Source organism: Leptidea sinapis, chromosome Z (assembly GCF_905404315.1).
Source record: "Leptidea sinapis chromosome Z, ilLepSina1.1, whole genome shotgun sequence".
Lineage (NCBI taxonomy): Eukaryota > Metazoa > Arthropoda > Insecta > Lepidoptera > Pieridae > Leptidea > Leptidea sinapis.
In genome coordinates, this window is record NC_066312.1 from 13,666,944 (window position 1) to 13,693,049 (window position 26,106).

Sequence of the window (26,106 nt, forward strand, 5' to 3'; positions counted from 1 at the left end):
CTTTCGCGCTTCTGAAAGTAACTTCGTCACAGCTCAAACCTGCATCCGAAAATATTATGGCAAATAAAAGCAATTTCATGCCTCAAACGCCTACCACGGCAGGGCTTTCGACTGAAGCATGTGTAATACACATGCTGAAACGCATTATTCTTATAATTCTGGCCCTCCTCTAAAATTCCTTAAACAATCTGGTAATGCCGTAATAATTTTGTGCGATGGACAATGCGACATACTATCGAATATGGTCCGCTTCCAGACCACGTCCGACGGTTCGGCCGTACCAAATCCGATCATGTGTTAGTGTATAAATAGAACATAAAATGAAAATAATAATCGGTCAAATAAAATGGCGGAATCCCAGGAACATTTCACTCTTTCATCAATAAATAAGCATTAAAGAGAAAAATCAAGCCCCTGATAATGACCTCACCTGTAAAAAGTTCAATTGTTTATTATCTGATGAATAATAATATCAAAACACTATATCATTCTTAGTAAAATATATAAAATCTCACTTCTCAGGTATTCATTTATTCTAAGTAGAGAAAATGCCAACTTTGCCCAAAAGATGAAGTTATAATATCATTAGCGTTTCCGAGAAATAAAATAACAAAAAATCTAACAAAGTTTAAGTAATACGTGAGTGCGTATTTGGTAACAAGGCTTTACTTAATGTAATATATTAATGTATCTGTTAATTATTCCTAAAGTTAATTATTATTAAGTTATACTTCAATCGCGCGTAAATATTACACGCACACACTTTTTTATTTAATCTATATAAATACCCTTATTATCTATACATTGCTGCCATCCTATACAAAGACAACCTAGCAGCCACAACATCTGGTGCTATTGAGAATGCGACATACTATCGAATATGGTTCGGTTCGACCATATCAAATCCGATCATGTATCAAAGTGAGGCGGCATGCCGCACATAATTTTAGGTATTTCTATAATATTGAGCGGCAATGCCTTCGGGTAAAAGACTTGCTCGTCTCGTCACTTTAAAAAAAAATATAGTAATTCATATCTAAATGTGAATACTTGTCAAGGTACGTTCACCGCACCGACCAGTCAATGTGCAAGAGGAATCACAGGAAAATAGCTGGCCTTTTCTGAACCTTTGTTTTTCGTAAAATTCTCGGTATTTACTGGCCCAATAAAATACCCAATAACTTCTATAGGACCATACATTGAGCCCTGAGGTCGTAATGGGGCCATAACTTATGATGTTGTATTTTGTTAGGAAGCTTTTTTATTAATTTTTGAAAATATTACCTTTTGAATACACTCGATTGTAACTGACTCGATTAAGTATTAAAAATACATATAATATTATAATGAAGATAAATTTCCTACAATATATAGAACAGTTAATCACGTGAAAAGGTAATTTCTATTAAATACTTGGTACTAAATAGGGTTGATATGAGTTCACTACAAAATGTGCTAATATGTGAACGTATCACAGAAATCTAAATAAGAAATAGAAAACTTATGCGCTAATGCATACTTTACAATAATAATGTGTTACGTAGATACGCTTGCAACGCTCTGCATGTTGTAACAATTGTGTGCAAAATGACGGCATTACGAATAAATTATTAGGAATCTCGTAGTGAAAAATTTATAATATTTTAATTAGACATATTGCAGTGTACTACCCGGTTACTATCTCTGGAGCTGACGTTGATGACGTCACATCGTCGCTTTGTTACGGTGCGCAAAACAAGCATCACGAGGATATTATTATTAATAAATAAACAACGATTAATTTTTCTCAGTATTATAGTATACAGATTGATGTAAATGTGTTGTGTTCAATGTGTAAAATTCATTGAAAGAAACTGAGTTAAGTAAAAAAAAGTATTTATTTTACTGGCAGTACTATATACAGTATAGGAAGCTGGTTGTACGTGGAAGAAATTCCCTTGAAAACCGCACTGTGAAGGAACACCACACATCCTCATGGTGGGGATGATATCCTAATTTGTCGCGTGTCGTGCGAAGGTATAATTCGGCAACAGGAATCAGGTCAAAAAGCTCTTGCTTTGCGGTAAGATGGACCCGCGGAGCGAATCCCTTCCAGTATACTCCCTACAGGACTTTTCTACAACAGTGCGAGTTGCCCGTCTCGATCCTACACTCGTTATACAGACTGTAATCGTTAAGTGTAATAGGCGATTATTCCGTTAATATTACAGATATCAAATAACTTTAAACTATATATCAAAACTATCAAAAATTTTAATATTAAACACTTTCATACATTTAGTATGAGATTAGTAGAAAGGTCAATGAATCGCACAACCAAGATGTCACTTCGAATACAAAACTTAACACTAACTAAATTATATAAATTTTATTCAATTAAAAGAATGTTTTACTTTTGTACTACTGCTATATTAGTACTAAGCTAAAACAACCTTTTAAAATAAGGAAACTAAAACCTTTCTACTTATCGCATAAAAAATATATGTGAGTGTTTAATATGAAAATTTTTGATAGTTTTGGTTTGATTTTTTTAAGTTATTGATGTCATTTTCCTGATTAGGTAACGTTCTTTCGTTATCAGTTTAAAGTTTTTTTATACCTATAATAGTTACTTAATAATCGCTTAAAGATTACACCCTTTATAGGCTAGCGATACTATTTCAACTGTAAGAGTATCTTGGTCGGTAACTAGTTTCTAAATTCTACTTGCTTCTCGTTCATCGCCGGCGGTGGATAACAGGACGTTCAGCTGATGGTAATTGATACGCCATGCCCATTACAATGCAGTGCCGCTCAGGATTCTCAAAAAACCCAAAAATTCTGAGCGGCATTACAATTGCGCTCGTCACCTTGAGACATAAGATGTTAAGCCTCATTTGCCCAGTAATTTCACTAGCTACGGCGCCCTTCAGACCGAAACACAGTAATGCTTACACATTACTGCTTCACGGCAGAAATAGGCGATGTTGTGGTACCCATAATCTAGCCGGCTTCCTGTGCAAAGGAGCCTCCCACTGGTATATATATACTGGTATAAAGCCGTCGCGTCGTTCAATCTGCGCTTGACAGCCCTATTATATTTGTTAAAACGTGATTCGACCGTATCCGCGAAATCCGCACCTACCCCACCTTACACTGTGTGAAACTTGTTCCATATTTCAAGTCATGAATAGTTAAAACGAATAAAGTTGGATACGGAAAGTGCGGTCAGCTGGCACACTTTATTATTTTTATTGGCGCCAAATGCAGACGTTTTTAAACATTGTAGCGAGTTAAATATAGAATCTGCTCTAAATATTTTGTACAATATTCAGATTGCAGTTGTTTAATTATAAACATTAATATAGATCAAGATATTTTTATAAGTATATTTCAAATATTTTATTAATAATTCTTTTGAAATTAGTGACACATTTGTTGTGTACACTTTCTGAGTTTCATTTCAAAAAGTATAACATGCACCACCCAACAAAATACTTGCAAACTCAGAAGAAATATGTTTGTTCCATTAAGTGTATAAGTAATGTATTTACGTACTTTATATGTATCGGTGGTTCTGATTACAATCCTGTTATAACACCTTATGGGTTTAAAATCAATTGAGAAACTCAACAATATTTTTTTTCGAATGTGTGCTTTTTATGATTTCCGTAGACTCTTCTGTCCTTCCGTCTGTCAAAAGGGCTGTATCTGATAAACCGTAATGGCGAGAAAGCTGAAAATTTTCACAGTGTGTAGCTACTACAGATAAATCGCAAGTTGAATGCAGAGTTCAGGAATTCGATAGTTCTGTGTCCTTATTATAATAATTCATGACCATAATGATGAATGTGTCTATAAATTTAAACAATGGCTCAAGATTATTATTTTAATATAATAATTAAATCTTAAAAAAATTTAAAAAAATTTTATTCTGCCTTTTTTCAACACACATGTCTAAAACATTTTTCGTCATTTCTCGGGCTTGGCAGAATAGAAACTCGTTTTTTTTGGAACGGACCTGATGGACTCGGATCATTTATTATTAAAATAAAAAAAAATAAGATGGGACCGAAACTTTAGTATTAACGCGATAGCACGGTAAGCGACGACTACGGTATAACACTACACTGAAGGCGCGCAAGGCGAGGGGTGCCGACAGCGGGGGGAGATGCTCCCGCTCTTCACCCCAGGTTGCGACTGCATTCAACTCGTGCGCTAACTGTATATGAGTCATTGCTGCAATAACAAACACTAAAAAATTAAGATGACGGATCTGAAAATGCGATCTTCGTGATGATTAAATAATAAACAAATTTTAAAATAAACTATGTGTGCTTAAGATCACCCGACAGATGGGAAAACTTCCTCAAGGCTTCGTTAATAGTACGAAAATACATCTATTTGTTTTCTATGTTCTAAGAATAATAACATATACGATATAATCATCATCATAATTATAAATAAAATTGTGTAGAACATTTTCTGTTTAACTTTACTATGGCTGATCCGGCTTCCCCAAAGAGCGTTGTAATAAAGTGCTCAGCACGTCTCAAGTTCAGATTTAAATAAAGAAGGTAGATAAGGTATTCCCTTCCCCATATTATGTCATGGTTACCAAAGTTGACCAATAATAGATACCACATGACTTGCAAAACCTTATTACATGTTATTCACTCTGCACTCATATAATCTATAAGTAAGTGCATTGATAAGACTACTAGATAGGCGTGATTTTATATGTATATGTTACCGGTAATGTGCAGTATTCGGTATTCTATACAGTACCTATAAATTTGCTCGCCCGCCACGTACTATTGCGTTTTCGGTTTTCGAATTCATATGCACCTACGTTTATTAGACGCTATATGAGGTCGCTATATGGGCTGCGAGATCACCTACCATCACATGACCCGTATGCTCGTAGTCGTCACGTATGTAATGCACCACAAAACTAATGATATTCCATAGATTGCCTGGATGGTCCAGGTATATATTATTCCTTTGCTTGCCTAAAGAATATTTCAACGGGACTATTTTACCAGCTCCTTTGCACAGGATATCGGCTAGATTATGGGTATCACAACGGCGCGTATTTCTGCCGTGAAGCAGTAATGTGTAAGCATTATTGTGTTTCGGTCTGAAGGGCGTCGTTGCTAGTGAAATTACTGGGCAAATCAGACTTAACATCATATGCCTCAAGGTGACGAGCGCAATTGTAGTGCCGCTCAGAATTTTTGGGTTTGAAAAAATCCTGAGCGGTTATGCAATGTAATGGGCAGTATGTATCGAATACTATGACTGAACGTCCTGCTAGTCTCGCCCCCTTATATTGATGAAAAAAATTAAAGTGACTGGTTACAACTTATATGAAAACTGTGTGACAGACCTTAAAATGATTTTAAAGGCTAAGTGATCAAATAATAATAACTAACTGACCCAACATAACTTGTTCAGTTAATATAAAACTCTTGCGGTTTGAATTTCATAAATTCTGTTCTCAGGTGACCTCTACTCGCTGAAAGGAATATTTCTAGCAAATTTCAAGTCTCAACTCAATTGTTCCAGAGATATCGTGAAAAGTCAATATACAGGTGGAAATCTCTTATATATATATATATACATGTAACGTAGTATATATGTAGGGTCAGAACCCTAACTACCAACACTTATAATAAGACCCCTTGTAAACATCTATTTCCAACATTTTACCCTTATATTTAAATATCCCTATAAACATCAATATTAATAATTTGTGATTATGAATGAGGTTTAATAATAAATATACACTAGAAAGATGTATTAACATGGCCTGCTTAGTAGCGTTTTGCATTTACAAGTTGCTTTTTTGTAAGTGAATTGAAAAGACAATTGTAAGGTTTGCTATTCATTTTGATTCCCCACCCTCGTAGACATATCTATCATCCTGTCTTATTAAACAATAGTTACTATTTCAATTTATTACAGTCTCATCAATAAAGCAGACAGCTTTGGCAATGGCGAAGCATTCGCGAATACTTCAAAATTATATTCGTTACAATATTTGTAATTACCTGGACTTATGCGTAAGTCTTGATTAGTCGTTTTCACCATTTTGTTGATTCGTCTTTGTCGCCAAGCTAAACGAATATTTTGGAAAGAGAATAAATATATGAGCAGTTTGGAGGACTTCACTAAGTCTTTTATCTATATATATATAAAAATGAATTGATGTTCGTTAGTCTCAAAGGTTCAAAAGGTGAATAAATAGGAAAATGCTGCTAAATTAAATAAAAACAACAAATTTGTTTTTCCTTTGATGTGTCCATACATAATTTCTATGAGAGAATTTATTGACGCACGGTTTGACAGTTCTGCTGTGAAACAATTTCATTACGACAGCAGGGTGCATATTTTACGAAGTAATTTTTGATGTTATGATATATTATTGACAAATTCATATAAACACATTTTTATTTATTATATACAGAACAACGTCTGTCGGGTCAGCTAGTTTAAAATAATTATTGTCTTTAATGCCAGTTGTATATATTTATGTGCGAAGTTACGCGCTTACTTACGCAAATTCTACTTAAGTGGTGGAATGCGTTGTCAAAATTATTGCATAAGTTTTTGTTTTGAGCATCAGAAAATGTCTATATGAAGGCAGTAGATACCGTCGATTAGTAGATAATTGATCCCCTTGCTAAAAATAAAATACTATGAATCTTATCACACAAATAAAATACTGCTTATTCCGACGAATACTTAGACAAAGTGTGTTTATACTACAACGAGAGGCCGCGCCGCTAAGTGGGTCAGTATGTCACAGACACATCTACTTACTGATAGCACCTAGCAATCATTTTCCCAACTGTAGTATTATTGTTATATGAGAATTCACTTTGATAGTTTTCAATTACATGTACAATATCTATATTATATATAAAAAGAAACTGAATAATAGGAATAACTGAGTACGACTTTACCGATTCCATTCATCTTTTTTAAACTTCGGATTTCAGAAAATTGCGCAGAAAATTAATAAAATTTACTATATAGTTACAAACTTTTTTTAATGTAAGTTGATTAGCAATAAGAGACAGATAGCAAACCGCTAGGGGTTTTTTTTTATTTGGACAAAACAACGTCTGTCTCGTAAGCTAGTATAATATATTATATAACATTAAAACTAGAACGCGTTTTATTTAGCCGATCTGGGAAGGTTTTTTGATCTCGTTTTCAAACCTCTCTGTCTGTCTAAAGAATGCTAATGTAATTTTATGTTTTATTTGACAGATAAACACTAACCTTAGTGGTTTTTATTGCTTTGAAACCATTATGTAAAAGTTGTATTTCATTACTTAATAAATAAATAAATAAATAAAGCGTTTTCTTTATAATATGGATTTGGAAATGAAGATTGACAAATTGGAATAGAAATGAAGATTCAGGATTAAGAATTGATGAATGACGGAATTGATAAAATAAAGAGGAACCGATTTTGAAAATTCTCTTACCAATAGAAATCCAAATTATCTGTGTGATAGGCTTAATGAATCCGAAATATGAAGACTTTTTTGTGGTAGTCCGATTTAAAGTAGGTAAAAGAAAAAACGGTCTAGCGAAAACCTTTCTTACGAACGCTGCCTTAAGTATAAGAGATATATATATATGATTATATTTTATATATGCATGTAGCCGTATTGGAACACCAACTAATTTGTATACACTGGTAAATGAAGCCTTTTTCTGCCGTGCAGTCTGCGGTCTGAAGGACGCTGTAGCTAGTGAAACTATTGGGCAAATGAGACTGAACATCTTATGTCTCAAGGTGACGAGCGCAATTGTAGTGCCGCTCAGATTTTTTTGGGTTTTTCAAGAATCCTGAGCGGCACTGCATTGTAATGGGCAGGGCGCATCCAAAAAATACGGCATCAGCTGAACGTCCTACATGTCTTTCCTTATTTTGATAAAAAAAATCGAACGAAGTTGCGGAGCAAGTCTTAAATAAAGTAAAATTAAGTCGTTATAATATCAACAGATGAATATTGATAATGATTTCAATATACGATCCAAAGCCAGCCTGCACGCATGAAAGGATTGGTCGATTGGTTGAGGCATGGAAGTAATTAGAACTGTGGCAAGAAAGAAGTGGAAGTCAGTAATTCAAAGTCAAATATTTTTATTCAAAATAGTGACATCACTTATTGAAAGTCAACAACTACCATTCCAATAGGAATGCCTCAGACCTGAGAAGAATGAATCTGTGGTATCATCAAGAAAGTCATTTATGTTATAGTTACCTTTACCACACAGACTTTTTTAACAATTATTTTGAATATCGTAGTACTTTTCTTTTTAACATTTTCTGGGATCTTCTTGTAAAAGTATATACATCGCCCCACAAAAGACTAACTCGACTTAGCCGAGTAGTAGCCGTAACAAGCCCGTTTGTTCCTCGTGTTAACATTATGATTGTCACTATTTCTAGCAAATTCCTCGATGTGCATATGAACATATAGAACAATATCAAGAATAATATATTGAGAAGCAACAGTCAAAATTTTTATTTCTTTAAATTTTTCTCTTAATGATTCTATAGGACCTAGGTTATAAATAGCGCGAATAGCCCTCTTCTGTTGCACAAAGATGGTATTAATATCTGCTGCACTGCCCCATACCAATATACCATACAGGACATAATATTATGAAAATAACTAAAGTATACTAGTCGCGCCGTATCTATGTCAGTTAACTGTCTAATTTTTTTAACTAAGTCTATTCGCCAATGCTTCAATATGGGGCATTGCAATTTGGAATCAAGAGTAATACCAATAAATATAGCAGATTCCACTGCTTTTACCACCTCTCCGTTTATTAAAATATTCGCATCTACATTTTTGACATTTGGCGCAGTAATTTTAATATATTTAGTTTTGTGACTATTTAACCTTACTACCTTTCTTTTTTTTCTACGAGGTTAGGGATCATTTATATAAATTAGGCAGAGGAAGGGTCCAAGAATAGACCCTTGTGGTACCGTGAGGAGTCCCAGGAGATCTCATGCCATTCACATCGACCCTCATAATCCTATTATTTAAATATGACATAATAAGTTCGAGAGCAGATCCTCTTATACCATAGTAAAATAGCTTCCTGAGCAGTGTTGAGTGTTGAACACAATCAAAAGCCTTAGATAAATCACAGAAGATACCAAGTGCATTCTGTGATTCCTCCCAGGCCTCAAAAATGTTCCTGATGTGTTTAACACCTGTACCAGTAGTCGAGCGTCCCCTAGTGAGGACATAGGACTCCTACATGAATACACTCTCATTAATTAAAACAGGACATAGTTTTAGCAGGATTTTTGAAAAGTATCACGTATACGTAATAAACCTGTTCTTATCTTTAGTCCTAGTACAAAAAACTCACCGCATATTTACGAACAAGTACTTGATCCACGAAGCTCATTATTAGTATTTACAAAACTAGTAGGTAGAATATAGAATAGCTGTTAGAAAAAAACTTTTTTTTTATTTGCTGTCGGCCAATAGTCTCCATTTTAGAATCTTGGTTATTATTTATTGTGAGAGGCAATAAGCAAAACTATTGCCAAAACACTGTCAAAATTTTAAAAAGCCCATAAAAAAAAAATTCACATTATCTCTGGACCTCGCTAGAACGTGAAGCCCCCTCCTGTTCCCCTTTCACCCCCTCGCGCTTGTCCTGTTGCGTCAGTACGGTTTGCAGTTTCATTAAAATTACATTGTATGTAACCATGTCGTGATATTTTCGTGCTATCACTACTTTGTTTTTGAAGTTTTCATTGTTACGTTTGTTGTTTATAGTTCTGTAACTTCTGTTGTTCTGTGTCGCTATAATAGTACATACTGCTAGAAAAATAAATACTTTTTATTCACTCAATCCACATTATTTTCATTGATTTTTCATAATAATAATAATCAGCATCACAAAACAACACCTTTATATATCTATGTATAATACAAAATAAATATCGTTGTTTATTAATTAATAATAAAATCCTAGTGATTGTACACCGTACACCGTAACAACCGACGATTCGACGTCAGGTCCACGTCCAGATCTTATATTCCGTATTGTTTCTTACTTATACCGGAATATAAAAAATAGCCAAATGCGTGACGACCCCGACCAAAAGGGGTGTGGATAATTAATTATACGTGTACTATTTATTTTATTTATTACCAACTCTTTGATATTAATGTATATAGAGGTTCTTTTGGAAATATTAGTCATATATAGGTGTTCTACCTAATTCTAGATACTAAGATTTATAGTTAGCATAAAGCCTGAATAACTTTCATTAACTTCACATTAAAGCCTCACAACTTAGTTACTAAGCATGTGTATAGATTGTAATAGGTTTATGTTATTAGAATATCAAAGATATCGCGCTATTTGCTACAGCAAACTCAAAAAATGTTATTCTCGAACTACAAGTAAATGATTTGTAATTGTAGTTATTTTTGTTCCGAGTTCCCTGTCGCAATCGCCTTCTATGACCAATGCTATTGAAGACCAGCATAATGCAATAAAATACGTGCTTGTGGCAATGAAAATGTTTGAAAACTTTTGCATGAAATGGCCGCATGAAAGTAGTTCAGTATAACACCTGAAATATTTCACACGAAGCTTAACAGATGGCAACGCCGTAAGAAATAGGTCGCATAGATTTACAGAATGACTTAGAAACTCTTTGAAAAGAAATGTCAATGCTTGTGCCGGGTCATTTCCATTCCCACGATATATATAGCAAGGGGAGCGGTGGCTAGTCCATGTGTTATTCTAATAATAATAATACTTTAATCAGATTTTTTACAGCAATTATATAACTTTAAATTTCATCGGCAACTGTGTTTGTTTGTCCTTATTTGATAAAGACCTCTTTCAAATTTATCCATTCGGTTCTCTCTGGCTTTTCTAAACTACATAATATTAACTTGCCGGTCACCGGTTGAATTTCGTCTTTCCATCTTTCGTATTGCCTTCCAATTTTTATCTATTTTCGGGGGTACCATCATTGTCCATCTCACCTGTACATCGTGTCTACCAGATTGATTTGTTTTCTGATTGTGTTGTTTAATTTTTTTCATTCTTCTTTACAAACCTCCAATTTGATATTTTGAGCTTTTGTAGCAGACCAAGTTTGACAGTCGTACGTTAGTACTGGAAGCACGCAGGTGTTGCAGCTTCATATTCATTATTATTTTCACCAACTGTCCAGCGACTCCACGCGTTCTCTATTCTGGTTTCCTAAGCCTAAGTACTCTGAAACTGCACGGAACTCTGCCTTAGTGAATACTAAAAAAAATTTTACAGATTTTTCCGAAAAAGTTAATTCACTTGTTGATACTATGACATGTAAGGTACATGTCATAGTACAATGTCATGTTTTTATTAACAGAGAGTGTAAATGGATTCACCATACATAAGCCGAATATTACAGTTGCATATCTTGCATATAATATGAAATGAACGCTGAGAAATATAATTTCTAGCCATTTTTACACATTACAGCTCAAATCATCCGATAAGGTGGGAAGTAATCAATAAAATTTAAAACTTTGACATACAGTTTAAGTTGTTTAACCAGCAATTTATACGAATAAATGATTTTGACAGGTAAAGGTATGTGATAGGTCTGAGGCATACCACATATAAGTGATTTGAAATATTATTTTGAATAAAAATATTTGAATTTGTATATTTATAAGTAACGTACGTACAGTTCATTAGAAAAAGATAAAGTTTTGGATAGCATATAACGGCCGTTACCAATATACTATCTACATATAGAGATAAATTACCACCTTCTACTGTCAGTTATTAGCTGTCAATAATCTGAAGCTGTCCCAATATACCCGGATAGGTCATTATTATCGTCTTATATTGAATTAAACGCGTGAATTGCAATTTCCATACAAACTTATATCGTTGGTAGACGTCGTCGCATTGACAGACAGCGTGTACGGATAAGGTGAGTTACCGTCGATAAGTTTATTGGGACAGTTAAAGTCAACAATAGTTACGATTTTTATCTCAAGTATGAGATAGACTGAATATTGAGAACTTTCGTAAGTTTATTAATAACTAATTGATACCCCGCGACTTCGTCCGTGTACACACAGGATTAAGCACGTAGTAGCGACATTTCAATAAATTTTTTAAAGAAAAGAACACTAATTACACCACATTATGCTGTCGCGACACTTATTGTAATTATAAGCCTTATTCTGCTTAGTCGTAGTACATTATTTTATTATATTCTATCAACAATACTTTTCGGAGCACACGCGATGTAAATAGTATTTTAGGATTTAAATACAGCTTGGGTTACATTATCGGAGTTTTAGAAAAGATTCCTAATTTTTTCCTGTATAATATAGCCTATGTCACCCAGGGATAGTGTAGCTTCCCAACAGTGGAAGATTTTTTCAAATCGGTTCAGTAGTTTTGGAGCCTATTCAATTCAAGCAAACAATCAAATCTTTCCACTTTTTATTATTAGTATAATAAGTGAAACCTTTATTTTGATGTCATATCGAGGTAAATCAATATTGATTACTTTGAATGGGCGTCTTATTTTCGTTGGCAGTGCATATAATTCAGATGCGACGCCGGCGCGGAATCGCCATTCTGTACAAACAATTAGTGAGCTTAGAGGAAACATCGTAATTCTTAACAAAACAATAATATTCACACACACAAATTTTCTTGCCCTAAAATAGACTCAGTCTGTGTTATGAGTTGTAACGACTAAAGGTTATAGTTACTTAAACATACATAAAAACAAATAAACATCCATGACTCGGAAACAAAAATCCAAATTCTTTCTGTGATCTTTAGCTCAGTGTCATTAGCCATTCCGCTATACCGTCGTCATTTAGATTAAATAATAGGTCTTTATCTATGAAATTGCCGTTTTGCAGTACTGGCCCTTTCAAATCAAAATAATTTTTGTTTGGCTAAGATTTCTAATTTCAAATATAATTTTATTTTAAAAACATGGAATTCTTTTTCCAAAAGTAGTAATTTGTTTATTAATTAGTGTTACATATTCATCGCATTTCAATATTTTTCGTCATCATGGATACGTAAAAAAATCGTGTAATTATGGAATATAAGAGTACCGTCATGGCAGCAACGCGGCACAAGCGGCACCCAACATCAAAGACGTTTACGGAGCTAACACAACAATACAACGCACCACCTGTTATTGATTTGCTCGCTTCCGTTCTGGAAATTTCGACCTGAAAAATGAACCTCGCGGCCGTCTGAAGACTTTGGTCGACAATGACGAATTAAAGGCGATTGTGGAAGCTGATGATACACAACCTACGGCTGAATTAGCAGCAGCTTTCAACGATAGCGTCAAAACAATATTGATCCATTTGCGTCAAATTGGCAAGGTAAAAAGCTTGACAAATGGGTGCCCCACGAACTCAATGATCGCCAACGCGAAGTACGCGTCGAGACGAGCCTTACACTGCTCAGCAGACACACAAATGAAGGAATTTTGAACCGCATTGTTACCTGCGATGAAAAATGGATTCTGTTTGATAACTGCAAGCGCTCAGCAAGTTGGTTGGATCCTGGTTTAGCACCTAAGCAATGCCCTAAACGAAAACTTACCCCTAGAAAAGAGATGGTCACTGTTTGGTGGTCTAGCGCCGGTGTGATTCATCACAGCTTCTTATCAAACGGGGTGAGCATTACTGAAGATGTGTACTGTTAAGAACTGAACACAATGATGGAGAAGCTGGCACAACTCCAACCAGCATTGGTCAATCGCTCGTCTCGGCTGCTTCTGCTCGACAGCGCGCGACCTCATACTGCACAGCAGACGGTCTCCAAGTTGCAAGAACTGGGGTTGGGAGCTCTCCGTCATCCGCCCTACTCACCAGACCTTGCGCCTACAGACTACTACTTTTTACAGAATTTGGATATCTTCTTGGCGGGAAAAAAATTCAATACCCGAGAGGCAGTACAAAATGCCTTTGAAGAATTTGCTGCCTCCCGTCCAGCTGATTTCTTTAAGATGGGCATCAATAAACTGCCACTGCGTTGGCAAAGATGCATTGATTGCATGGGTGATAACTTCGATTAATAAATACAAATAAAAAATACATGAAAAAAAAATCGTTTAAATTTTTTCATACAAAACAGCAATTTCATAGGTAAAGACCTAATATTATCATCATTCATCATCCAGAAGATATCCACTGCTGGATTTATTAGGCCTCTCCCAAAGTTCGGCAGGACCATCAGTCCTGCACTACCTCATCCAACGTATTCCGGCGATATTGACCAGATCGTTGGTCCATCTTGTGGAGGGGCTACCAACACTCCGTCTTCCGGTACGTGATCGCCATTCGAGGACTTAACTGCCCCAGCGGCCGTCTGTCCGTCGAGCTACGTGCCCTGCCCACTTAAGTTTTTCAATCATCTAGGCTATGTCGGAAACTTTGGTTCTCCTACTGATCTCCTTATTTCTGATGATCTCGCAAGGAAACTCCGAGCTCTCTCCATTGCCTTCTGAGCGACTATCAGCTTCCTCATAAATATAATATTATTCAATTCTTAACCGGTCATTTTACCACACAAACCTTCTTCACTATTTTCTCCTTCGTTTTTACACCGAGGTCAATACTTGTATTTTAATTTAAGTGCGATATCATCATTATCTTAGTCTGGCAATTTTTTTGATATTTTTATTTTCGTAAGTGCTAGATTTATCAAACAGTGCTCAAAATGGTTAAATCAAATAGTCCGCTAACAGAAGTCACAGTAGTAGACTTAGTAAATTAGGCAAAGATAATCGGAGGAAAAATGAAAACAGTCTGACATAGAATTTCTTTCCCATTTCAAAAGTTCGTTACGAATGGTTTAGTTTTTTTACGACAATAAGGGACGGGACGAGCAGGACGTTCAGCTGGTGGCAATTGATACGCCCTGCCCATTACAATGCAGTGCCGCTCAGGATTCTTGCAAAACAACAAAACTCTGAGCGGCACCACATTAAATGCACTCGCACTCAGACATAAGACGTTAAGTCTCGTTTGCCCAGTAATTTCACTAGCTGCGGCGCCCTTCAGACCGAAACACAATAATGCTTACACATTACTGATTCACAGCAGAAAAAGGCGCTGGTTTGGAAGTGGTAACGAAACTTAAAATTATCCGTTTTTAACATAGGACTTTTATTCGGAGAGAAACAGCAATATACTTTTAATTATTATTATTTTATATTATTAATGTTGATACTTCTTAATAATCGTAATATACCTATTATATATTATCAACAAACAGTCCTGAGATTTACAGGCAGTGTTTGCGGAAAATATATTTCCCGGGGCCGTGACATAGCTATTTCCAGAGCACCTTCCTTCCACTCCAATTAATATTTTCCTGCAATCTCAATTATTGTTGATAATCCTGACCTGCCCTACTTTATAGAACCTCCGCGATCGAGTCGTGTATTGTACGTTTAGTTCAATCTTGACGAACCTTTCTATTCAATTTAACTTTATTTTCCTTAAGTAATTTACTGTAGGTATCTATACAAATTTAATTTGTACCAAAATTCATGGACTATGCGGGACTCGAACCCGCGCGTTGCCGTTTCCGCCCGTCTTACCAACAGAGCCAACCGTCCGAGTGATGCAATTCAAATCTTATATTGTGTCTCTATCTACAGGATCTATTTTACAGTTGATAACCTGCTCAAACTCAATAATTGAATATTAGGAAATTGACTTGAGATGTCGCTATTGCAAATATTAACATGTGTGTTTAGATTGTAGGTGTACAAAAATTTATAGTGCATGCGTTATTCGGACGGTTGCCTCAGTCGGTAACAGCGCTCGGAAGAAACCTGAGAGGTGCGGGTTCGAGTCACGCCTCGTCCATCAATTTTGTTACAAATTAAATTTGTATAATTAATCCGAGAAGTGATGGATATCACATAAAAACTAACTGTTTACTGTATTTACACAACACCTCGAATAATGTCGTGCTTCGATTTGATGAGCAGCTGGCCCGATTGGCGTCATTGATTTCGACGTCAATATGCGAGAAGAAATGTGTCTCTTGCTATTTACTCAATCGTATTGAAAATTTTGTCGGAAAAATAAACACTTAAACTTATAGCATTCTGCGTTAAATTTTATAAAATCAATAAGTACTTGTTATTTATGTACTAAAATTATATTCTCCGCGTTAGCGGAATATTAAGCACTATTAAGTTATAAGTATACGGATATATATACTGCTGACAACTTCGTTAAGTATCACTAACTTCCTCCTAAGCTGAGCAATGCACTAAATTCTCGTATAATGTAATAAAAAAGAAATCTGTCTGACCTAAAAATCCCAAATGAACGAAATATATTTTGCTCTCAACGGAACGAACTCTACAACAACCCCTTTTATCTTATGTGGAAATGATTCTACTAGCGAACTCTAGAGAGCGCTTTTATAAAGGACCCGTAAAATATATCGCAATAGAAAATTTCATTAACTTTAAATAATTTCAGGTTACATAATTACATTTCAAATTACTGTTTTGTTAATAATTTACATAATATAGGCATTGACGTTTAAGTATTTTTGGTGCCTCACTTTACATATATTGTGACTGAAATGATTTGTAAAAAGATGAAGCTGTAAATGTTGATTCAAAAGAGTGGCATTGAGTTTCTTGCCACTTTTTCTCATTAAAGCTCAACGCTTTCCGAAGTGGCGGTAAATATAAAAAGAAAAGAAAACATTCATGAAATGAAAACATTTTAACATTCATATTTCCTTGACCTACATGAATTTAGTAAGTGTTTTTGATTTGATTTATTTTTAAAATACTCGTGTCACAGTGTTTTTTGCCATACGCAGATTTTTTATGACATTTTTGTATGTTTGTTAGGTCTGAGATGGTATGTTTCAGAGGTCGTTATCAATTTTTTGTATCTCAATTTATTACTTATTATTTTATATAGCGATACAACGTTTGCTGGTCCAGCTAACTAGTATATAAAAGGTAACTGTTCAATATTATCATTAAAAAATAATTAATACTTTTATACGACAATCTGACGCTATTTCATAAATCTAACATACAGTGCGCAAATAATATAAATAACGTTCGTTACAAATAATCTGACCAATAATTTTTTTAAGCTTAATATCCAAAACGAACGAATTATATTTTGCACGCAACAGAGACCTCTCGAAAACTACCCTAATAATCTTATATGGGAACGATTCTACTAGCAAACGCTAGAGGGCGCTTATAACAGACCCGGAAAATGTATCGTAATAGAAAATTTATTACGTTTTCATTAATTTTGGGTTACACTATTCACACTTCATCTTGTTGTTCGTTTATAATCAGTATATAAAAAGTATAAGAATTGAATATTTTCAGAGTCATTTCCTAGGACTAAACTATTTCGCACACAAATTTCACCCAAATTTGTTTACAGTCTTTACCTAACACGAGTTCAAATCCCTTGTCCAGTATGCTTTACCATATATTTAAAATATGTCAATATATTTCAGAGTCAAAGACTTGACGTCATACGAAAATATGTGAACATTGCCCCATCTTTTATAAAAATTTCTTTAACTCATGAATAGCCAAGTCACTGCCCAATTAAAAAAAAATATAAAGAGTTCAAATCCCTTGTACAGAATGCTCTACATAATATATTTAATATTATAAAATATGTCAATATATTACAAAGTCAACGACTTGACGTCTCATACATTGCCCCATATTTTATAAAATTTCTTTAATTCATGATTTGTCGGTTCACTGCTCATTTTAAAAATTTATAGTCTAAGTCTTACAACAGTCTCTAAATCTTACTAAGTGGTAGTTCGACCTTCGATTATGTCTTTAAAAACTGAGTTGGGTCTATAATCTACAGTCAGGTGGGGCATTATATATGTCAAGAAAATAATAGGATGCGAGTGGCGTAAGGGGTACTGAGGACTGTAGCTATTATATTTTCGATTTCATTCACCGCTTAAGACCCATGCCTAGGCGGATACCTTATTCTGTCTATTATGTCTGCTAACTTAAAGCATTGCTAATTCTCACTCTGTCTTCTTCTATTGACCTGAGTCAGAATGAGAAAAAACACTCCTAAGCGGGTGTTTAAAGTTAGCGGACCATTATGAATAAGGGGGTAAATGTTTGACGTTCTATACAATGCCTTTTTAAAAGTGATAACCAAATGGATAACTTCCAAAAAAAAATGTGTGAATCTAGGTACCAGAATGGTGGGATCACTAAACGTTGGACCAACTATACCATAAAAAAACCTTTAACAAAAGTACAACTATAAAATGCATACTTGGTATATAAAATACAGGCCTTTGATAGATAGTAGAAATATTTTCGATAAAATTTACATACGTCTCCACAATTATGGAAATACTGTATACATTAAGTGCCTGTTTGTAATGTCAAAATAACAGCTTCATAAAAAGGAGTAGTTTAATAAGGCCATTATGTCATGTATATTTGTTTATATTTCTTACACGCCCCATAATTTCGTCGTTTAGAGCGCTTTGATTATTTTTCATTTGATAGGGTATATATTAATCACTAAAGTCATCTATACTTCATCAAGTTGTGTTTTAAAATTACACATAATATCATCCAAATAGTTTTCGGAAATATTTAAATTATGTTAACTTTTTTGTATTTAAAGAATCGCTTATTATTACATGAAGCATGGTACAATACATTCAAACCCGCAATCAAATTAGCTTGCACAAGCAAATGGACAAACTGGTGGGCTTCTTATTTTATATTGGTAAATGAATAAAAGCTCCGACCATTGCAACAAAAGCCATCAAAATCGGATTTTTGTAATTATTTTTTTGTATGATAGACCGATTCAAGGAATATAGTATAAGGCTGGCATAAGTCTACACTTTTCAGCAATTCTTTAGATTGTTGCAAAGTCCGAATAATAACAGCCCGCGGACTGCTTTATCCGCTGAGCCTTGCGGGATAGCTTTAGAGTATTATATAATATGATGTTCTACAAAGCCCGCCATAACATATCACTAACATACACCGCTCCTCGACAACACTTGGAGAAATTCTTCGAAGCCAGGGACCGAAGTGACTGAACCACCGCCACTCCTACCGCGACCATTCAAATTCGTTCATGGATACGCTGTCTAACCAAAAACCTACACAACACCCGATGGATAAATGTCTCAAGCTGCTGTAGACAGTTAAAAGCGATTCCTGCACGTCGCTCTAAGAAGTCTGTACACACCCCAGGAGTGTTCTGAAGTTCTGGAAGGAGCTGGGCTGGTTGGAATGACTGGCTAACAATGCACGCAAAATGGACCTAACGAAGCGGTCTAATTGTGGATACAGGAGCCCCTGTAACATTTTCGTAGCCAGTTTGGTTTTGACATAGAGATGACGGAAAACTGGTTGCGAAGAAACTGGGGATCATAAATAGAACAAGGCAATATTACTTAAAGCGCGCCCAGATTCTAGTCTTCTACAAAAAGCAGATCCGGTCATATATTAGACTTTTGTGTAATGTGTCATAAACTATACCAAAATGTGTAAACAACCCGCAGGTTGTATCGCTCGGTTGTATTATTCGGTAATAATGGTAATATATCATAAAATATACAGTCCATTTTAGGCAACATCAATAGTTATCACATCAAAAAGACGATAGACTTCTAAATTTTAATACCTTAACATGTATTATTCCAATTTTTGAACGGGTTTAAAGATTTTGAAAAAAAAAAACTGTTAATAGAATTAATTAATATCTATTTGTGAATAAATTTTTGGAATAGGTTTTAGTAGATTTTGAGTTCATAATATCGGAACAAAAAAATTTTAATTGAAGCATAAACAGTGTCCTTTTTATTCGTTATTTTGTCTTCTTCCTAGCTTTTTTGGCCTATTATGCCCGGTTATTGTCTTCTTTCCAACCTTCTGACCAATCCTTAGCTACTTTAGTCTTGCTAAGTGTTAGACTGCGTTTTTGATTTGTAAAAAATGTACCACAATGGTTAAAATTCTTCTTAATATCGCGCGTCCACTACAGATTATATAAAAACATCTTAAAAGGTGTGCTGTAATAACATAGAATTTGTTAAATTTGAAAGAAAGCCTAAAACTCAATGACGTAAGAGAGTGATGTGGAGTAAGAGAAAAGGTAGTGATAGTTAGAGACATGATGACGATAACGAATGTGGAAGGAAATGTCGAAAAAAAGGAAAGACGTGTTTGGCGTAGAGCCACGATCAGGTCGGGATGTATTTTGTATCGGGGTCAGGTCCTGAGTACCTACCTATAATAAGAGTGCATATAGGTGAACTCTGTGAAAGGTTTGATGCTAGTGGAAGGAACAAGGCTAGTAAGTAAATCAACGTTGGAGACAGGTATGTAGGTATTTTGTTAAAATTAATCTCGTATCTAGTTCAGTCATAGTATCATAATATATTTTAAATACATATTTTATAATTAAATAACATAAAACGTGTTTTCGAAGATATTTTGTAGTAGACTGCATATTGATGATATGTTGGACGCCTTCAACATGCATTGCTATGCAGTACTGGACATACCGTATGGACAGGCTGCGGTTTTCAAGGAACTTTCTTCCACGTATAAACAAGCTGTGGAATTAGCTTCATTTTCGGTTTTTCCGGAACCATACGACATGGTTACCAAAATAAAAGCGCGTACACCTTCTTTTATCCTTTCTCTGGTGTTGTAAGGGTATGTGGGTGGGGGTGATCAGTAACCACCAGGTGACCCGTTCGCTGGTTTCTCCACTACTATAAAAAAGACAAGGAACGAAGATAATTTTAACTTTTATCGTTCTAAGTAAACAACTACGTTTTCTATGAGTACTGAAGTGCGGTTGCATGCATCAGGGTCACGGAAGTAGTTTTACCTTGAATTCTGTACTTTCAAGCTCATGGAAGCGCCCTTTGATCATAATATTACGATGAAACTCATGCTATCTTGCCGTTTAGCTTAGTGTTTAAGTTTCATAATGGGTAAAACGCTATTTAAGTACCCGTGCCGCAATTAGGAACTGCAACATGCAATGGTTGATAGACGATTGGTTCGAAGTTCTAACATTTACGTGCCTACTCTACCAATCAATATACTCTACAAATTAAAGTCATCAGAATATCGTTGGATTTTGTATCCGTTTGGAAATTCACGAACGTAGTTAGTTGTGTTTTTTGTTTTGCCGTAAAGCTACGATAGTCTACTAACATAATATTATAGGTACTGAAAAATAAAATCTTCAGCACCGTTCCACATTTAAATTACAAATAATTTTGGTAGTTTTGAACGAAACAGCTTGCTTAACAGAGCAAATAGACGGTCATAGTTATTAGGTACCTATCGGATTGACGAAAAAATTACTTCACGGTTGGTTCCGACGTAGGTAGTTAGCACGAAAAGCGAGTGCGGCGTTGCCACACCGTCCGGTGCACGAGCAAGCAGTAAGCATGTACGAGAACAGAGTTGAGTAGAGCAGGTAGTCTAAGCTCTATAACAGCCTTTACAATGCACAGCGTAATTATTATACAACATCACGTCTTGTCTGATTCGAACAAAAGCCTTCATATTCCTAATGGCCTCATGTCCCAGATTTTAACATTTTCTGCTACATTACCTCTGCCGAATTATATTTAGATACAAAGAAACCCTCGTAGTGCCCCTTCATAGCATTCTATAGAATATCCCATAAACTTGTCCAGTAAAATATTTAGCTCTTCCTGTTATTAAAATATAAGATTTCTCATATATCACAACCAGAAAATAAACAAAATTGATTCATGTAAATGTAGTAAATAATAGATAGAGTAAATAATATTATGTACATACCGTTTGTGGGATAGGTGATTTCTATTTCAATAGTATGCTCTAAGGGCTTAGCCTCTGTGATATTTAAATCATATTCAACCGCATTTTCTAACACAATACTATCGTTCTTCCCGAGGCTGGATGAAGCGGCCAGACTCTGCGTAACACTCATTTTTGGTGAATCTTCGTGCATCGTTCAATGTAGGCTAAGCGAAACAACTAAATATAGCTGCCCGCTAAATGCAAAAATCAACATCTATGGCGATTACAACAGTGTTTTATTTAAAAATGTCTTCATAAAAACCGATTATTCCATATAAACCACAAATGTAGGTCTCTAGGCCACTTCACTTACACTTTGATATTCCGACATAACTCGGACTCAGTGGAACTACTGTACTCATGACTGACATTGAAATAAGTCGATAAAGGGCAGTGGGAACCTTACCTAAATTTAGAAAAGTATGTCATTCTTTACAGTATAAGAACTAAATGCAATTTACTCGCATAACAAAACAAAAAATTAAATATGTTTTTTAAAAGTTTTAAACTAAGAAATAGAACAAAGTATATTTTAAGAGTATTTTAGGTCATGTAATGAGAATAAACGAAAAACTCGCCTCATCAACTAAAAATCATGAAAATGGTTTAAAATTACTACATTTGCTTATGAATACGTTCGTTGTGTAATAAATGACCGTTTCTATTGCACAATCCTTTCACAAGGGCTTTGAATGTAGGTCAATCTGTACTAAGTATGATTGCATAGCATTGCTATACTTAATTTATAAGTTTAATCCTCGGCAGGTGTTTTTTATATATCATTAATTCTCCTGTATTTAAAATATTTATTCTACAATATTGTTTTCAATTCGTTTGATTGTTATTTAATAATAAAACCTTTTATGTAAAGATAATTTCCGCTAGTTGTTAAGTGTCAATCTAATAAATGCTGACATTTAAGCTTGTTCTCGTGACTGCAAAGAGATGCCGCTAATATAAAAATATATGTAGTGGAGTGATAATTTTAATCAACGCTACAAAGCTTTTAATTATGAAATGATAATATCCTGCAAATTAAAAAAAAATAGTGAGTAGATTTCCTACTGTTTTATATAAATTACGTAAGCCATTACAGGCTTGGTAAAGATATAATATTTTACGGGGGTACGAATTGTTTACTAGTAGCGCCATCTATCGAGGCTAATCGCCATGTTGCCATTAAATATTTCGGAACAATGTTTGTTAAGTTAGCTATTTATAAAATTAATTTTAAATTAAGTATAATAATAATTATCAATATGAATGTGACTTTCTTTGTTTGTATTTTTGTTTTATACACCACATGACATATTTTATGAAGAATATATTTTTTTTTGAGCTTACAACAACAACTATAAAATCTGAATGAAAAATATAATTCTTAATGCTTAGTGCAAGCTTCCACATAGAGATATAGAAAGGATATAGATACAATTTACCACGATGAACATTTCTAAATTAGCAAATAAGCGTTCTAAGTACAACAAATTAGTTAAATACCTATATAATTACTGAATACTTTTATTTATTTTCACTTTTTCATTCGGAATAGCACTAGCCGTTTTCAGCTGTTTTTTTTTTTAATTTTATTTAAGTAATAATTTTTGTTTCCTTTTATGATAAAAACTAGGTTTTATTATCTTAATAACAATCTAGCCATAGGCTAAATAAATACTTAAATAATACTGGATAGATAAGTGGCAAAATCAAGAAAATCCAATTAATTATATTTAATAACTAAATAATTATATATTTTATAGTACATACTTTACTTTAACGCCATCTAGCGTGCCACCAAGCATTTTAATAACTACTTTAAAAAAGAGTTATGTACATAATATTTTCTTCTCCTTTCAACCGGAATCATTTAAAACTAAACTTTATATTTATAAAGGTGCTAAAATAAGACATAATTGACACTCTTATACAAGGAGTAATAGATAATTTATAGTAAATACGACTAAATATAAACTAAAATTAATTTTTGGTAGCAATAAAAACATTTCAACACATACTACCCAAAGAAAATTATAATCAATTAACTACATACATCATACACGAGTAGGTATACTCAACTGAAAATTATAAACATTTATTTGTAAGTAGATAAGTACTTATTATGAAACTAAAATGAAGTTAAGTTTAGACATAATTTCATCCATCTATACGAAGATACCGTTTCAATTACCATACAAATATAGTTTAAATTTAAAAAATAATAGTTTCGTTTGGAATATAATATCTACAAAACATACTTAATTGAAAACTCAAAATTCTTAAAATAAATTTAATGTTTCCTTCAATTTATAATGAGACTTAGATACGAAATAGTGTATAACTCAAAATTGCACAAACCACAAAAAAGATACACATAAGAGTGTCGGTGGAGGTGATCACTTAGCATTCACGCTCGTTAGTCATGTTTTTCCCTAAAAATATTGGATTCCATGCTGTCAATCAAATGTCAAATGATTTCAACTGGAGTGGATAAATGCCTTGGTACTTTTCAAAGTGTCAATCAGTTTCTGCTGGCTTTTTTAAACAATAAGGGCCGAGACAGATAAAGTTCAGCTGATGGTAATTGATTTGCCCTGCCAATTCTGAGCGGCACAACAATTCCGCTCGTCACCCCGAGGCATAAGATGTTAAGTCTCATTTGCCCAGTAATAACACTAGGTATGGGCCTTTTAGACCGAAAGATAATAATGCTTATACCAGTTATTACTTATTAATACAGCTTCACGACAGACAAAGACGCCAGTTGTGGTACCCATAAAACTGCAAAGAAGTTTCCCACTAGTAAATCCCCTAAGTCATCTCTTACGACTCCCTTGGGCGTTGGACTTCTCTATTTTATTATGCCCCGGGGAGGCACAGAGCTGGTTGTAGATCTCTTGCCCACTCTTTCTCACCGTAAATTAGGTTTCAATGGGTCCCATAACATGTGATACATCGGATTTAAGACTTTTTAACTGTTTGCCAGCCACGCAGTTGCCACTTGAATTTAAGAGAATCCCCTTAAGGATGGGTATGTACTACTAACAGTATCAATATGAACACAGGACCCATTTGTTACTTGTTGTTAAAATGCAATCATAAGAGACGTGATACTAGAACCTCAATGGAAAATTTCGAACTAAGAACGTGTGAGGGATTGACGCCCCAAAAAGTGACATTAGGAAATTCGTTTGATCAATAAAAAAAAAGTTAGCATCTGTGGTTATCTGCCAGCATAAACATTGCGGGAGAACCCTATACGATTTACATATCGGACCCTGAACAGAGGAATTCGAACAACTCGTTTTGAATTATGCGTCTTGAAATCGATTACGGGTTGTTAGGTTGATGACACCTGTAGGTACTGGATACGCGCCATCACTGTGCGTGTATCGATTCTCGAAAACAGATTATACAGTTTGGCAAACTATACCCGAACCAGCTCTTCTTGCAATAACTACCAGTCTCTTGAAACTGATTCCAAACATGTGCCCATATTATGTTTTCGTATTTTGGCATAGTTAATTACGCAAGGTATCGTTTTAAAACGAAAATTAAAAAACATTAACATATTATTCAGTATACACAAACTTTAACAAAATTTAGAAAATTACAATATATTTTTTTAATTAAAGCCAGAATTTGGTCTTTACCCCATGTATGGTATGAAGGAGAGCAGCGTGTTCCTGAATACGAATACCGGTTACCAGTACAGCTCCCCGGTACCTACTCATATAATATAGGCGTGTCATATAAACAAAATAACGTGTTTTCTGTTCAAATACTTTGTGATTTTTTTGAAACAGCTGTGCACGTATAAATAGGGACGGACCAAGGGATATAACCTGCATTATTTGTATTTATTCCACATATTAAGGTATACCTAGTTTATACAGTCGTTATGTTTTTTGGGAGTGATGGAACTGATAGGCTAACTAATTTAAACCAGCGTCATCTACCCACAACGATATAAACTGAGTGGTAACGAAGGACCTAAGACGTAGCTTGTGACATGACCTTAATCACGTCACGACTCAGATAAAATGTCACATCACTGGATTAACACAAGCACTCACACTGCACTGCTGTCTACCAACAGAATAGTTGTGGTAGCAGTCCCCGTAAGAACACTTCTAATACTTATATTGGCTGTTTGTACAGATATTGAAGTTTGGAAAGTTACTCGAAGA

General features: G+C 34.6%; 1 protein-coding gene across 1 annotated transcript in view; it reads right to left on the reverse strand.

The window, feature by feature from the left end:
- The window catches only part of LOC126978552 (nuclear hormone receptor FTZ-F1), a 126,848-nt gene extending 104,573 nt beyond the window's left edge, over nt 1-22,275 (reverse strand). The window contains exon 1 of the mRNA XM_050827490.1: nt 21,899-22,275. Within this exon, the coding sequence (XP_050683447.1) occupies nt 21,899-22,070 (172 nt within the window). The 5' untranslated portion in view covers nt 22,071-22,275. The remainder of the gene's footprint in view (nt 1-21,898) is intronic.
- Nucleotides 22,276-26,106: the final 3,831 nt, after the last annotated feature.